Here is a 16,672-nt window from a genome sequence, read left to right on the forward strand (position 1 = left end):
ACCAGAAGTATATCCTTCATTGGTAAGATCAGACCATAAATTAATTTCACTGGATATCCACATCCCGACCCCACCCCTAGCCCAGAAAACCACAGTGAAAAACTTCTCAAAAGCGAACTTCTCACTTCTCAAAACTGAAGTGAAATCTTTCAAGGCCCCAGGGCCAGTGGAAACTACGGCCCAAAGTGTAGAATCCTATATAAACACATTCTACGGACATCTCCAGGAATGCATGGATCAAGCTATCCCAAACAAAACCAAGACCCAATCATCCAAAGGCAGGCGTCCAGTCTGGTGGACCCCAGCCATAAATAGACTGTACAACAGAAGGAGGAAGATACTACATGATAGAGCAAAATCCCTAATAGGGAAGGCATCTCTGATCAGTACTAGCAAAAAATTACGATCCCTCATAAAATCCTCCAAGGCCAGCTTTGAGAGAAAAATTGCACAGGACACTAAAGACAATCATAAGGCTTTTTTCAGTTATGTTAGGAACCTGGGATGCAACTCCCAGACTTGTTCTGAGTTGATTCTAAACGACATAAAATACACTGAACCCACAGACATCGCCAATATCCTGGCAGACAGGTTCAGTGCAAACTTCTCCATCCCCTCCCCCCCAAAAGAGCAAGTGTCTATCCCGGCAGGGGGCTGCCTCCCAAACATCTCTGTTGCTCAGGTGAAGGCTGCCCTGTCCAAAGCAAAAAACACTGCTTCCATGGGACCAGATGGCGTCCCGGGTTGCATCCTACATGAACTCCAAGAAGAACTAATCCCTCAAATAAAACAGCTGTACAATCTCAGCCTCACTAAAGGATATGTGCCCACAGAATGGCGTACAGCAACAGTGGTCCCACTCCACAAAGGTGGAGCCTCCACGGACCTTGGAAACTATCGCCCCATAAGCCTGACTAGCTTAGTCTGCAAGGCTATGGAGAGGATCATCATGGAGCTCAAAAACAAAGACATCGGGGACCTACAGACACTAGATCCTACCCAATTCGGCTTCAAGGGCAGATCCTGCCTTTTGAACCTGGTTGACTTCTTTGAAACAGTCACCAAAGCCATAGATGAAGGGAAGATAGTCCACACAGCCTATCTAGACCTAGCAAAGGCATTTGACACAATACCCCACGTGGGCATCATAGATAAGCTATCCAGCTTAAATATAAACCCCTATGTCACAAGATGGGTCGCAAACTGGCTCAAAGACAGAACCCACAGAGTGAGAGTTGCTGGAGCCATGTCAGACTCGAAACCAGTCACAAGTGGTGTCCCACAAGGTTCTGTCCTGGGACCACTCTTGTTCGGTATATACTTTTCCGAGGTACAGGCTAACGTGGGAGGACTATGGCTCACCAAGTTTGCAGATGACTGCAAACTGGGCGCCATAATAGACTGTCCAGCTGACACAAACATCCTTCAAAAAGGTCTCACAGAGACGGATAACTGGTGCCAGAGCCATGGTCTAAAGCTAAATGCCAAAAAGTGTATAGTCATACCCTTTGGCAAAAACAATGTGCCCACAAACTACCACATATGCGGTAAACCATTAAGTACAGAGAAAGTAATTAGGGATCTGGGGACCCAAGTTGATAGCAATCTCTCCTTTGACAACCACATTGCCGAAGTGGTTAGAAAGACCTTCTACATGGCCCACCTCATCATGAAAGGATTCACATCTAGATCAAGAGAGGTAATCATGCCCCTTTATTCATCCCTCATCAGGCCCATCATAGAATACAATGCCCCTTTTGGGATGTACCTTACCCGACACCTGCAGCAATTAGAAAGACCCCAAAAGTACCTCACCAAGAGGATCAAGGGACTCAATCAGATGCCATATGCTGCTCGGTTAAAAAAACTCCAGCTCTACTCAGTTGTATACCGCCTACTTCGAGGCGATCTATGCCTGACATATAAAGCTATGTCCAATCCAGAATTAATGGGCATGCTCCACCTCAGTAAATCTAAATCCCTTAGAGCCACACACTCGAGGGAATTGAACCTCAGCACAGAAATAAGTAGGACTTGCTGGGGGGACAGATTCATAACCCAGAGGCTCCCTTCGCTCTGGAATAGAATTCCAATTCATGTTAGGCAGAGCACCTCATTGAATCTCTTCAAGAAGAATCTTGATGAGTGGATGGGGGATCGTAGTTTTGTTCCGGGGATTACTTCCGTGTCACTATTAGACAGAGGCACAGTAAACTAAACCATAAAAAGGGCACAGTATACTCAAATCAAGGGGTGGCGTAAGCCAAACAAAATCGGGCTAGGCTTTTAATTACCCCAGGGCAGATAGCCTAGTATGACCCTATGAACCTATGAACCTATAAAGCTTAGTACCCCGTTGGGGAAGCTTTTTCTTGCTCTAAACCGATGTCAGTAAAAGTCAATAATTGTATTTCTTCTGGAAAGCAAATACCTCAGATTTTCATTCATACTGTATTCCTTGCCTAAGCCCTGACCATGACGTACATCTTTCGGTTTTGTACCTTATTTAAAGCACAAACTATTCATCATCGGTACATTTTTGCTTATAAATATTTTGGTACTCTGTTCAGTTATACAGATATGTCTTCGGTAAGCCACCCGACTACTGACATTTTGAAAAAAACGCAAAGGTAAAGACAAGGACAGGCCGCCTAGGTCCAAAGCTGCCGATGACGCTTCTAGGCTAGTCGCCAGTTCGCCGGTACTCTGAGGCACTTTCGCAGCCCCTGATATCTGCTACTTCAGATTCGCAGGCCTCTACTGAGACCCATTCAGAGTCCGGTATGCCGCGAGATGCTTCAACTGTGGAACCTGTGGATGTCTCTGCCTTGGATGGGTCCGGAGCCACTGCAGGCACCAGCTTCTGAGGGTGTATTCAGGCCTACTGACTTGCATGTTAAACCAACGCCATCCTCTTCTAAGCCTAAAACTCGAACCATGCCTAGGAAACTGACGGCCAGACCGCCTGATCAGGCCTCTGTGCCTAAAAGACAAATGATATAAATGGCTGAAGACCTTATTACTTAATCAGGGGAAGCCAACCTTCCCCCTTTAAGAGACCAAGGACTAAATTTGCTTATACTTCTGACAAGGATTCTGAACTTTTCTGTCTCCTATGATGACCAGGATTTTCCCTTGTCTACCTATGAGGATTCTGATGCAGAGGACTCTATTCCCTCTGGCTTCTCCCCCAGAGGATTTTTCTTTTGGTGAAACCTTGCATACTCTTAGGGAGCATTTTCATTGGGAAAGCCAGGATTACTCTGATTCTAAAAAGAGGCTTAGAGATTTCTTACTCCTGCCCCAACACAGGCTTTTAGCTATCCCTCCTGTGCTGGACATTGTTGACGATGCCTTTTCGGAATCTAGCTTGGCCCCTGACTCTTTACTTCCTGCTCCCAGAAAACCTCAGCCTCCTAGATTTAGTAGGCATTGGCCCTCAAAAAATTGGTCCTTTCCTGCCTCTTCAGGTCTTCTCAGTTCAAACCCAGAACCAGCAGAACACCCAGGCTTCAGTCCCAGGGTACGCACAGGACTAAGCAGCAAATCATGTCTCAATGACTTAACTTTAAAACTTCCAAGCACTTCTCAACTGACTGCTCCTTTAGGGGGAAAGATTGCCCTGTAAACAAAAAACTGGGAACTCATTACCCAGAACAAATGGGTTTTAAACATAGTTTCCCAAGGATATAGATTTCACTTCCACACGTTACCAACCCCAAATGGTTGGCCAGATCTACCCCCAAATCAGTGGGCAGAGGCTCAAAAGCAAGTACTCTTAAGATTAAAGGCTATTCAGACTGTACCAGAAGAGGAAAAGGGACAAGGTTTCTACTCAAGGCTTTTCCTGGTACCCAGAAAAGACAACTCATGGCATCCTATCCTGGACCTGTCTATCCAAAACACCTTTTTGGTTATTTCAAAATTCAAGATGCTAACTCTTCACCAGTTGCTTCCCATGAAAGGCAAAGATGCCTGGTTGGAAACACTAGATTTAAAGGAAGCTTACCTGCACATCCAAATCAGGGAATTTTGCAGAACATACCTTCACTTCAAAGCAGGCTGCATGCACCATCAGTTATCTGCACTGCTGTTTGGCTTATCTACTGCGCCCAGGGTATTCAGAAAATGCCTAGCTCCATTCATTGCATTTTGCAGGCAAGGAAATATTCAAATATACCCATACCTGGATGATTGTTTAATTCAGGCAGATAGCCAGGACATACTTCTGAATCATCTGGCATTTGTACAGAAGATATTAACTTGTCTGGGGTACACCATAAACGAAAAGAAATCACAGCTGGTACCCTGTCAACAAATTATATTCCTGGGAGCAAGCTTGAACATATCTTCCCAGATGGTTTTCCTCACGCCAGAGAAACAGATTCATTTGACAACTTACTTCAAACTAGTGACCACAAAAACCCTGCTATCTGCAAGGCAAATACTGCAAGCCTTGGGGTTCATGACCTCGTGCATTCTATTAATTCCATATGCAAGACTGCATATGAGGAAACTACAGTGGTATCTAAAAAGGCTCTGGTGTCAACATTCTCAGGATCTAGAAGCAATGATTCCTATCATACCTTACCTATGGTTAGAATTCCTTTGCTGGGCAGAGGCCTGCTACCAAAACAAGGGACTATGAGTCACTCTACCCCCTACCACCCAAACCCTAACAACAGATGCATCAGACTATGCATGGGGGGCTTACTTGGCAGGGAAGTGCATTCAGGGCAAATGGAACCCAAGTCAAATGCACCTGCATATCAATCAAAAAAAAAAATGTTAGCTGTACATACTGCTCTGACAGCCTTCAAGGTCCACATTCTTCCAGGACAATTAATGGTAAAGATGGACAATACCACTGCTATGTGGTACATAAACCCTCTGCAGGCTAGCCATGGCTCTGTGAAACACAACCTTGAGCTACCAAGCTCATCTACAGGCTCAATTCCTGCCAGGAAAACTAAATACACTGGCAGACATCTCATGGATCCACACAAGTGGAAACTGGAACCAAAGATTTTCAACATGTTGATCAACAAATGGGGGATCCCAGATATAGACCTGTTTACCTCCCCCAGAACTACCAATTGGACAAATTCTGCACAAGGACTCCCCAAAAACAAGCTTGGAAAGTGGACGCTCTGTCCTTCAGTTAGAAAAATCTATCAGTTTATGCCTTTCCTCCTCTGCCTCTCCTCGCTAAAGTACTACTAAAGATCAAACAGGACAAACCAAGGATGATACTGATTGCACCAGACTGGTCACGCCAACACTGGTACCCACTCTTGCGCAGTGTATCACAGCTGGCCCCTTGGCACCTACCTCAGATCCCTACCCTGCTGTTTCAGCAGGAGAGCCAGATTCTGCACCCCCAGCTTCAAACCCTGAACCTGGCAGTCTGGCTAATTACCTAATCTCTCTAGTACCATCCCTCAGTAAACAAGTGTTGGATGTCATTTTGGAGGCAAGGAGGCCTAGCAGTAGAAAATTGTATGCTGAAAAATGGAAAAATATTCTGTGCCTGCAACCAAACTCAAGGGATGGCCACAGCAGCACCCAATTTACCTCCGATTCTTCAATATTTAACTGAGATGCTTCACAAGGGTCTTTCCTTTTCCTCAATCAAAATTCACGCATCAGCCATTTCAGCTCATTACAACACAGAACCACCCCTCTTTTCTCACCCATTGCTCAAGCAATTCCTCAGAGGGGCCAAAAACTTAAAACCACCCAGGAGAGCCCCAACTCCAGCTTGGGACCTTAATTTTATATTGGAAAAACTCAACTCTTCCTCCTTTTGAACCAGCTGTAACTGCAGAGTTAAAATTCCTTTCTTGGAAAACAGCTTTCCTTTTAGCAATCACTTCAGCAAGAAGGGTTTCTGAATTACAGGCCCCTTATGGCAGGGGAGCCTTTCATCATCTTTCATGCGGACAGGGTGTCCCTCAGGACCAATCCAATCCCTCTTTTATGCCCAAGGTGGTATCCAGTGTGGCTCTTAATCAGTCCATTAATTTGCCAACCTTCTTTTCTAATCCACAGAACAAAGGGGAACGGATACTGCACTCCTTAGATGTGCACAGACAACTTCGATTTTACTTGGACAGGACTAAACCTGTAAAGAAATCTGAACAACTGCTGATGGCATTTGCTGCAGGGGCAGAGAGGAAGGCTATTTCAAAGCAAACCATTTCTAAATGGATAGGCCATTGCATTCATTTCTGCTATAAGCACCATGGAAAATCTATCCCACAGGGAATTAGACTCCATTCAACCAGGGCTGCATCTACCTCTACAGCATTTCTCAGATATGTCCCTACCGGAGACATCCTAGAAGCTGCTACCTGGAGTTCTGTACATACTTTCACCAAGCATTACTATTTGCCAATTTTCTCTAAATCCAGAGCTGGCATTGCCACTGCAGTCTTGCAGAGCCTTTTAGCTGGTCCTAATGCTATCTGAATTCCTCCTACCATCCTCAGCTTTGGGAATTTACCCAAATGTGATGACTGCAACAGTGAAACACGAAGAACATAGTACAGTTGTGTACACTTGCCATAAATGTAGATGTTCGAGTATATTGACTGTTGCAGTCCTGGTTACCCTCCCTCCAGCCCCCTGACTTCTTTTGGCTATACCTCTATTCTCCTTTACTATACTTAAAAGCTTTTTGGTGTATTTACGTTTTTGTCGGAGGTATAACCTTGTGGATATATATATATATATATATATATATATATATATATATATATATATAATTGCTTCCCATTAAGGGGGGGCATCTGGGGCAAGAAAAACATGTAATGACATCAGCTGCATGCTTTATACCCCTGACTACCTGACGTCACGGAAGATGAGACAGCAACCGACGCAGGACCCAAGACTTTGATAATCAGGCCGACTGAGGGCTACTGCAAGCAGATAACCCAAATGTGATGACTGCAACAGTGAATACACTTGAACATCTACATTTATGGTAAGTGTACACAACTGTACTTTTTACCTCCCCAGGATCATATGTCTGACATGTGACCTCAGCTCGTAAGCATAGGTGTATATACGTGGACATATGAGAGTAATTCCTCAGACTGTCTCACCGCTAGCCTGAATACAGGTCATGTATACATTGGACTGTTTGTGCTTTGTCGTTGGTATCATTGCTTCGAGTAACTAGATAATTATCCTGTTGGGGAACCTTCCTTTTCTACAGTGTTTCTGATTACTAGTATTAGATGTCAGCTAGGAGGGATAAGTACAATTGTGGAAGGCAAATTCTGTACAAAGACTTGCATGCCAAGTATCTTTTCTGCTTACAAAACACACTGCTACTACTACAAGGCCTGTTCCATTTATTAATCATTTGTACCCAAGATGTTGAAATCTTTTGTCCTCGCGCAATTCTTTCCTGAAAACTAAGCATGTAACTTTTTCCACTCCACTTCCTCTTCATCCTTGGGAGAAGTAGTAGATGGACTTTTCTCAAGGCATGTTCAAGGCCATTATGACCCTGAAGTATCTTTTCCTTCCCAGATCCACCCACCAGCCCTCAAAAGTTTGCTGTGGCTTCATCTCCTTCTGAAGATGAGGAAGCTTCTGATTCAGATCATTCCCTGGCTTATCTCAAATCCATTCCCCTGACCAGGTCCATTCAGAGGATGAAGACTCCCTTTCTCCTGACTCTCCTCTGGAAAAAAGCTTCTTTTGACGATACAGTATTAAGCATGAAGAAACATTTTGATTGGGAGTCTAGGCAGATGGCAGAGGTTCAGAAAAGATACTACAGTCTCTTGGAAATGGGTATACCTGCCCCTTTCCCAGTCCCCCCTGTTCTTGAGGCCTTCTTCGATGCTTTTCAGGCCACGTCTGCTGCACCTGATTTGGAACCTTCTGCCTCCAAAAGGCCAGACAGATTTTATAAAGTCCCTGATGATCTTAAATTCTTATTTAAAAATCCTGTGCTTAGACTCCTGTGCAGTATCTCTGTCTTCTGATAAAACTTCTAAGCTGCTACCTAATGCCATTGCCCCCCTTCAGATAAGCTTAGAAGGGCTATGGATAAGTGGGATAAAAGTTTATACTTCCTTTACTTTGGCATTCAGGGTCATGATCAAGTATTTGATATTCATCCCTGTTTCCTTAAACAAGATAGCGGTGGACCCACAAGGGACTGATTTAAAACAACAAATGTTGTCTTTACTTAATCAGGCTACATCATTACATGTAGTTATGATGCTGTAGAGGCCTCATCCAGAGCAGCTGCCACTGGTTTCATCCTGTGTAGGTATGCTATGTCATGCATTCAACCCATACCTAAAGACTTGAAGGATAAAATTATAGATTCTGTTTTAAACAAAGACGTCCCGTTTGGACCTCATGCAGACAGTCTTTTCAAAACCCTGGAAGAACAAGGAAAAACAATGAAGGACTGTAGTAGCTTCTAATAACCAATTACTTAGCAAAACCAACTTCTTTTGCTAGAAGAGATCCTAGGCATGGCCAGAAATGCAGGAAGACCCCCCCCCCCAGAAGGAGATTCTCAGAGAAACCTTTTGAGAGATGCCTCTTCTTAGGAGGCCGCCATTTGGAGTCAAATCTGTGTGACTGTCTACAAAGTCTCACACTCACCAGTCTCCACCTGGGAAAAGATTACCACAGACCAGTGGATACTTTACACTATAAAACAGCAGTATGCCATATCATGGATGGAAATCCCTCCTCTGAATGGCATGTCACCCTCTCCCCACGGCCAGATTCATCTACTTCTACATAATCAACTGGAATTGCAAGCAAAAGGCATGAATAGAACCAGTGCCCCAGGAATTTGTGGGAAAGGGTTTTTACTCCAGACTTTTCCTAGAATCAAGGGAAGGACAATGGGGACCCATACTAGTTTTTTTTCTGCTGAATACTTAAGATGCCTACCTGCATATTTCACCCCCCCCCCCCCCCTTGCAGGAGATTCCTCAGATTTTGTGCTGGGCCATCTCTCTTTCAGTTTACTGCTTTGCCTTTTGGGCTTTCTACATCCTCAAGAGTTTTCACAAAGTGTCTGGCACCACTAATTGCCTTCTGTGGAACACAGGGGATCCATTGTTTTCCTGCTTAGATGACATGTTAATCCAAGCCTCCTCTCCTCAGATACTCCTACACCACCTCCATTTAACCACCTCCTCTCACAGTTTGGGTTTACTGTCAGCTGCAAGAAGTCTTACCTGCAGCCAGCTCAGAACTTAATTTTCCTGAGCTACAACTGGGCACCATAAAGACGCAGGCCTACCTGCCACAGGAAAAAGTGTAGAGCCTTGCTGATTACTTTTACAACCTAACCTCCCTCAGCCATTGCTTTTCAAGAGAACTACTAAATGCCTTAGGATTCATGGCAGCATCTCTTCCAGTGATCCCTCTAGCCAGACTGCATATGAGGAAAATCCAGTAATATCTGAAAACAGTTTGGTCCCCGCACGCTGTCCTGAGACAAGGTAATAGAGGAATTGCCATTTCAAGAAGGTGAAAATTCTAATGGTGGAGGGACCAGGTGATGCTTAACCCTGGGCTCCCATTCACCTCACCACTTTCAGTTCAAGAAATGTACACAGATGCCTTGAATGAGGCATGGGGAGCTTGCATAGGGACACACCTGCTTCAGGACAGATGGCAACCAAATCTAGTAAAGGAGCACATCAACAGGAAGGAGATGAGGGTCCTCATCCAAGCTCTCCATGCCCTTTCTCATGTCTGGAGGCCAGGTCCCCTAAGAGTGTTCACAGACAACACCACAGTCATGTGGTACATAAGCAAGGAGGAACAGGTCTTATTAACTGTGCAGATTGACACAGACCACCTGGGAGATTGCCGACTAGAAAAATGTGTCTTTAGAGGCCATGTATGTAGGCCATGTATGTTCCATCACATGACACTGTGTTGGCAGAAGCACTAAGCAGGACCATGGAGGATACTAGAGACTGGATCCTCCACAGACAAGTCTTTTTGGTCATCCTCCACTGCTGGGGGGACACCCCAGATAGACCTCTCTGCTTCAGAAGCCAACAAATAGCTTCCCCTGTTTTGCACTAGGTACCTTTGCCCCTCACCTTGGAGGACAGGTGCTTTCAGTGTATAGGGAGGTTCCTCTATGCTTTTCCTCCTATACCTCTTATTCCATGGGCTGTTATAAAAGCCAAAACTCCTGCTAGTGTTTCTTTTCTGGCCAAGGCAATATTGTTTTCCTCTTCTTTTTCACCTCACTAGAGGCAGCTACCATAAACTGCCACTAAAAGCTGACCTTATCACTGAACATAATGGTTCACTGCTACACCTCAGTGAGTCATTTCTGAATCTACCAGTGTGGATGATACGGTATTAATTCCTTACAAGCACTGTCTTTCAGAGTCATAATTAAGGTTCTCCAAGAACCCGGGAGATCCACCACTTGAAAATCCTACATAGTCAAATGAAAGACATTTTCCTTTTTATGATACAGGAATGGACATAACCTCAACAAATCTCAGGTACCTTCCATACTAAAATATCTTTGTGAGCTTTTGCGTACAGGTCTGGCCTACTTTTCCATCAAAGCCCACCTGTCCGTTATCTTTGCGTGTCTACCCCTCAATCCTTCTCTTATGTCCAGACCTGAGGTCAAGTTATTCTTTAAAGGGGTTCTGCACCTTAGACCACCAAGGAAGCCCATAATCCATCCTTGGGATCTCAACTTTGTGCTAGAAAAACTTGGTTTACCTCCTTTTGAACCAGCAGTCTTAGCAAACCTCAAATTCTGTACCTGGAAAACTATTCTACTTCTGGCTCTTACTTCTGCTGAAGAGAGTCTGAGTTTCAGGCTGTCATGGCCATCCCACCCTTTCTTGTTTTCCACAAGGACAGAGTGACCTTAAGAACTAACCCTTCATTCATGCTTAAAGTAGTGAACAAACTTTCACTTAACCAGGCTATAAGTATCCCTTCCCTTTTCCCCAACCCACAGAACAGGGGAGGAAAGATTGCTACACTCTCTAGACATTCACAGACAGTTAAGATTTTACCTGTACAAAACCCAAATACATTAGAAAATCTGAATGACCATTTGTCTCTTTCATGGACTCAAAATTAGGCTGACCAGTATCTAAACAAACTGTTGGAAGCTGGATCACTAAGGTCATCTTATCTTGTTATTGTCTGTGTGGTAATTCCTTCCCTTACTTCCATAAGCTTATTCTACCAGGGCAGTAGCATCATCTGGGTGCTTCTACAAAGAGGTGAATGCCAGGACTATACTAGAATCTGCCACCTGTTCCTCTGTACACTCCTTCACTAAAACACTATAGGATTGATGCCTTCTCAAGGTCTAGGGCTGCCTTTGCTAGGTCAGCCCTTGTGGACCTCTTGAGCAGTTCTGCAACTCGCTCGCTAACCAGCTACCCGTATCCCCTTCGGGTCTGGGAGTCACCCATTCATTATGAATACTGCAACAGTGATTTCATTCAGGAAATGATACAGTTGTGTAGAAACTTAACAGTAGATGTCGCACAGATCACTGTTGTAGTGTTCCTTCCTGCTGTCCTGCCCCTGTACATTTTTCCATAATCTCCATGCCAGTCTATTTCTCCTTCCTCTGTCCCTATACTGTGGACAGCATCTTTACCACTTCCTGCTTCACCCCTCCTAGCTGACCAGCATCTCAGTCTCTGGGTTTTTCAGGCCTCTGGCTTGGAGATAGTCTGAGGACCTATATACACCTGTGTTTATGAGCTGAAGTCCTACGTCAGATGTATAATCCTAGGAAAGTAAAGCTTTGGTAACCTGGACAGATGTCAGTGATGATAAACCCATTCATTATGAATACTGCAATAGTGATCAGTATTACATCTACAGCTATACTTTCTGTGAATGTATAAGCGGGTCAAAGAGGGTTGTATCTTTTAATAGCAGAAAAGGCTGGGCACTGATAGAGAGAGAGGACCGACAGTCTGTTCTGATATCTAAGATTTTTTATTGTAGAGGCCATTGTTTTTAGTTTTGATTTGATTTTTTTGAGGTCTCTCAAGTTGTGATATATTTAGACGAGTATGTGCCAAAATGTGCATTATATTTAAGTGACATTATTGTCAGATGATAAGGAATTATCTTCAAAACTGCCTAGATCCCTTATGATGGTGTTTGATTGGAGTATGTGTCACCTATATAGTTCACAAGTGTTTTCTTTACCAAAATGAGCTATGCTGTATTTTTTCACATTTAATTTGAGACCACTGTCCTTACACCAATTGTTAACATGGTCTAACCTATGTTGGGGTAATTGTGAGTCAATAGAACATTGAAGAACATATGAGCAATACTAAGGAAGCTGTCAGGAAGAGACCATAAGTTTCCTAGCTATACAAACCATTAGGTAGACTCACTTAAAAAGTATATGACTTCCTTTTCAAGCACTTATTACTGCCTAACAATGCCTAATTTACAGTTGTCTGCAAGCTTACATGGCTATCAACCAGGAGTGTTGGCTGCTAGGGCAGAGACGACGCTTAACTGGTTGCCTGACCAAACCTATGAGGTTAACTATCCACTGTTCAACATTAATGACTTGTGTTTCGATTTACAAGTGTATTAATAATACCTGCAGGGGGCATAGTGTCAAAGGCCTGGCCAAGTCCAGGTATGTTCTATGCATTGCATAATAGCTATCAACTGCTTTATTTTTTCAAAGAAATTAATGATGACACAAACGGACCTGTCAAGTATACCTCATTATGAAGAACGTTCCTCTCTCTGAGTTTTAAAAAGTCCATGTTCTTCATTGTTCCACATTGAAAGGGTCTGTTACACATTCGGTGTTAAATTTTTTTTTTAATTGATAGCCATAAGTAAATAACACTGAATCATATTAATTATCAAAGCAACTTTTTAAAAGTAGAAAATTAACACATTTTAACCATCCTGTAAGCTTCCTAGTTGAAGTTAACAATTGTTCTGCATTTTGCCCATTTGTCCCACATTATGAAAGGTAGTATTCCACATTCTGGAGATGGAAGCTTGAGAGCTATTGTTACAGAGCAGGACCCTTCTTTGACTAAGCTAAATTGATAAGGGTCCAGGATTAAGATTTTTTTCAATGTTCAGATTAATGAGGTCTTTGGGGATATGGGCCATAACTTTACATATGAGGCTTGTGAGACTAATAGACCTGTAGTAACCAACGTCTGGGGTTGGGCCACCCTTATTTAACAGCATTACCGTGGCTGTTTTCTAGGCTTCATGAATGTAACCAGTTGGAGAGGCATGGATTAAAAAAGTTATCTAGGGCTTCAGATAGGCCACATTTAGTAGTGATAATCAGGCAACATGCTATTTTATCAGTGCCCATGGATGAGATGTTCTTAGTTTTTGAGAGAGCCTATAGGACTTGTTTCACAGTAATTAAAGGAGGTGGCTGGGATTGTGGAATCTGTGGAATAATAACTGTGGTTAGATTAAAATTTGCTCTTAATTTGTCAGCTAAAGTATTAACGATTTCTTTCGAGGTAGTGTGCTTGGTATTATTGTGCACTAGCTCTAAACATTGTTTGGTATTACCTTAAGTCCCTGACATAGGAGTGGAATTTGATATAAGGGTTGGGAATTAGTATAGTGATTATGGTTCTTACCTCACAGACACAAGGTACAGAGTTTGATTCTCAACCTTTGAAAAGGAAATAGCTAGCTTTATAATGGCCAAAAGGGTAGTTAGCCTAGTACTTATCTATGAAGCTAGAGTTAAAGAAATATTTGTTATTTTTGGTTTTATAGATTTCATTGTTGAGCATCTTAATGGTTAATTTATTTATACATGTATTCCACCATAGGGGGTTGTTTTTAAATTTCTCTTATCTCGTGCAGATAAGGACTCTCTTAGCAATACAATTATTTAAATGGGAGTAGTAGTCAGAGGCATAGGTATCAATGAGATCCATCAAATGATTGCAGTGGAATTGAGTAGGTTCATCAAGTAACTGAAGTAAGTTTGCTTTTGAGAAGTCCCTAAACATAGAGTTACTTATAGGGGAAGTAACACCAATTTTAAAGGAAAAGGTCACTAATTTATGGTCTTGATTTAAAAAAAAAAAAAAAAAAAAGAAAAGCTGATAAAGTGGCCATATATGTGAGGACTAGGTCAAGGCTATAAGGGGCCTAGTAGGATGGCTAACTATTTAAAAAAGATTTAGCATTTATAATGTCAAAGAGGCATTGGGTGTGCCAACCATTGGCAGTGTAGGTCAGTCAGTTTATTGATGGATATTTGAAGTACTCCTGTAGACAGATGTATGGTTTAATGGGGGTTTCATCCTCTGTGTTACTGTTTCCCTTTCCTTTCATTACAGTGTATGCCATTTGGTCATTTCTTTGGGAAGTCCTAGAATCCTCGCTCAGTCTTAAGGTATTCAGTTGTTGGCAGAGTAACAGTATAGTGCTTTTTAGTTATCCTTTGCTCTGAGATCTTAAGGTAAGTGTTTGCCTTTGAAGTTCCTACTTGTTATTCTGGGAAGTGGTATCTCCCTTGCTAACCCACATTAATTTCTCTCTCTGGCTGTTGGTAGAATATGTATTGGATCTTGATTCTTGGGCTGAGGGTCTACTAAATCTCCCTTGCTATGTTTTAGAATGACTGTTAATATTAGTCTCCCTTTTGTTTCAGAGACATTTGTAGGTTAGGTACTTGCAGTTCAGTTCCGTCAGGAGATACTGTCTTTTGAAACAGCCGTTTCAGTGATTCACCAAGTAAGTTATACTTGGGCTGTGTCCTAGAGAGAAAGAGAGGAAGGCAGACTGGCTCTATGACATATAAAAGTTGTGTATTTATAACAATAGATGTGTGGGATCAGGTCTGTCTTTTTTTAAATCTCACCCTCCTTCCCCCTGCCTTTTTGGTACATGTTTGTACAGTTTTAGATGCTGAGCTGCTCAAGCCCTGTCAGTTTTGTGTATTAGATGCAGAGGAAGATGGACCTGGTCCTGCACATTTTTCATTATAAGTATGCAAGTTCTATAGTTCATGTTTTGCTTACAGCTTCTGTTCATTTTTGATGGTGGTGGTGGGAGGGGCTGTTTCCATAAGCTTGTTAATGTACTCCAAATTCTGGGTTATGTCGTAAAAAGAGCACTCCAAGGTGAAAAAGGCCATTGGTACAAGCTCCTCGTTCTTTAAATGTACATGTTATTAGGGCATAGCCTACACCTCATTGTGCATTTGTACTTGCATTTTGTGTGTGTGTGTGTGTGTGTTTGTGTGTGTGTTTCACACACACACACACACACACACACACACACACACACAGACACACTGAACATGCATACATAATTCCAAAAGAACGTATCAGAACTGTTGTTAATCAGAATTGTTTCCCCTTTCAGGTTATACTGTTTCATGCTAACCTGAACTGGTGCAGTCCCACATTAGAGCATTGCTTTCAGAAGTAAATGATACTTCGTTTTTTTTTTAAGTGATATTAGTTCAGGGTCCAAAAGCAGCTTTTACTATTTTAGGTTGGTCCTCTCTTAAGTTTGCTGAAGAAATTGTCATTGCTGTGTGATAAATGAGATCATGGCTTTGCACATTTAACACTGTCACATTAGTTCAGTGGCAGAAGTTGCAGTGCTGTTTCCTTTCATACTTGGTTGTCAGTGCTGTCTGTCGTGCAGCCATCTGATGTTGTACCATAGCCACCTGCAGCCGGCCATTTCTTGTAATACCAAGTGTACCTTGAACCTGTTGTTTTTCTTTCCTATTAGGCTTCCTCAAGTGGAAGAGCAAAAAGCTTATCATTGCTTCCCCATGGTGGACTAAATGCTACACCTTCTAGCAGTCAGCGACAGCTTTCTCACAGTGGACCAAGCATCATCACCATTACCCATCACAAATCACCAGCTGCAGCCCGAAAATCCAAAATTCAGCACCCAGGGCAATTGCATGAAGTCAAAGAGGTGAGTGAGACCATGCTTTACACTAGAAATGTCTTCTGCAAATCTGTGTTTTCTTGTTAGCACTGCTGCAATTTTAAATGGCTAACTAAGAATGTATGATTAACCATTTGTGTAGTTCCTGAATTCTGTGCATGCAGTCTTGCATCATAAGTCTGAATAGAACAACATGTATCCAGAATTACAAGCACGATATTTACTCTCTCAAAATGCCATTTTAACCAGTAATTGCCAATGCAAGGTTTTGACTGGCAATGGGGTTAGTAGCTACGAGTTAGCACATGGAGATAGAGGGTGTTATATGGGGGTTTGAGAAACATTTTCAATTACGGTTTTTATTGAAATTTAATTACGTTATAAACTAAGTAAATAATAACATTACGGTTGCCAGCTTTCTCTGTGGCTAAAACCGGACTAAGGCCACGCCCCTCGCATCACCCATAACTCCACCCATTCCCACCCCCTCCCATACATGCTCCACCCATTTTGTGACATCCGCTGATGGGAACACCCTCTTTTTTTGTTCCAGATGCCTGCTTTCAGCAGATTTCTCCCCAGTTGCCATAAACACTGTTCAAAACTCTTTGTGCATACTGTCTTCTGCTTTATTTCTACAGTGATTACAGATATTTGGATTTAATTTAAAACATTTAATTCAAATTTTATAGCACAAACCACTGATACACATTTGCTAAACAAAGCAACGTGAACAACG

General features: G+C 42.6%; 1 protein-coding gene across 1 annotated transcript in view; it reads left to right on the top strand.

Moving 5' to 3' along the window:
- Window positions 1–16,672, top strand: part of LOC122814416 (oxysterol-binding protein-related protein 10-like) — a 1,436,298-nt gene that overhangs the window by 588,953 nt on the left and 830,673 nt on the right. The window contains exon 4 of the mRNA XM_044086999.1: window positions 15,769–15,960. Within this exon, the coding sequence (XP_043942934.1) occupies window positions 15,769–15,960 (192 nt within the window). The remainder of the gene's footprint in view (window positions 1–15,768; window positions 15,961–16,672) is intronic.

This window comes from Protopterus annectens, chromosome 10.part0 (genome assembly GCF_019279795.1).
Source record: "Protopterus annectens isolate FY-2018-M chromosome 10.part0, PAN1.0, whole genome shotgun sequence".
NCBI lineage: Eukaryota > Metazoa > Chordata > Ceratodontiformes > Protopteridae > Protopterus > Protopterus annectens.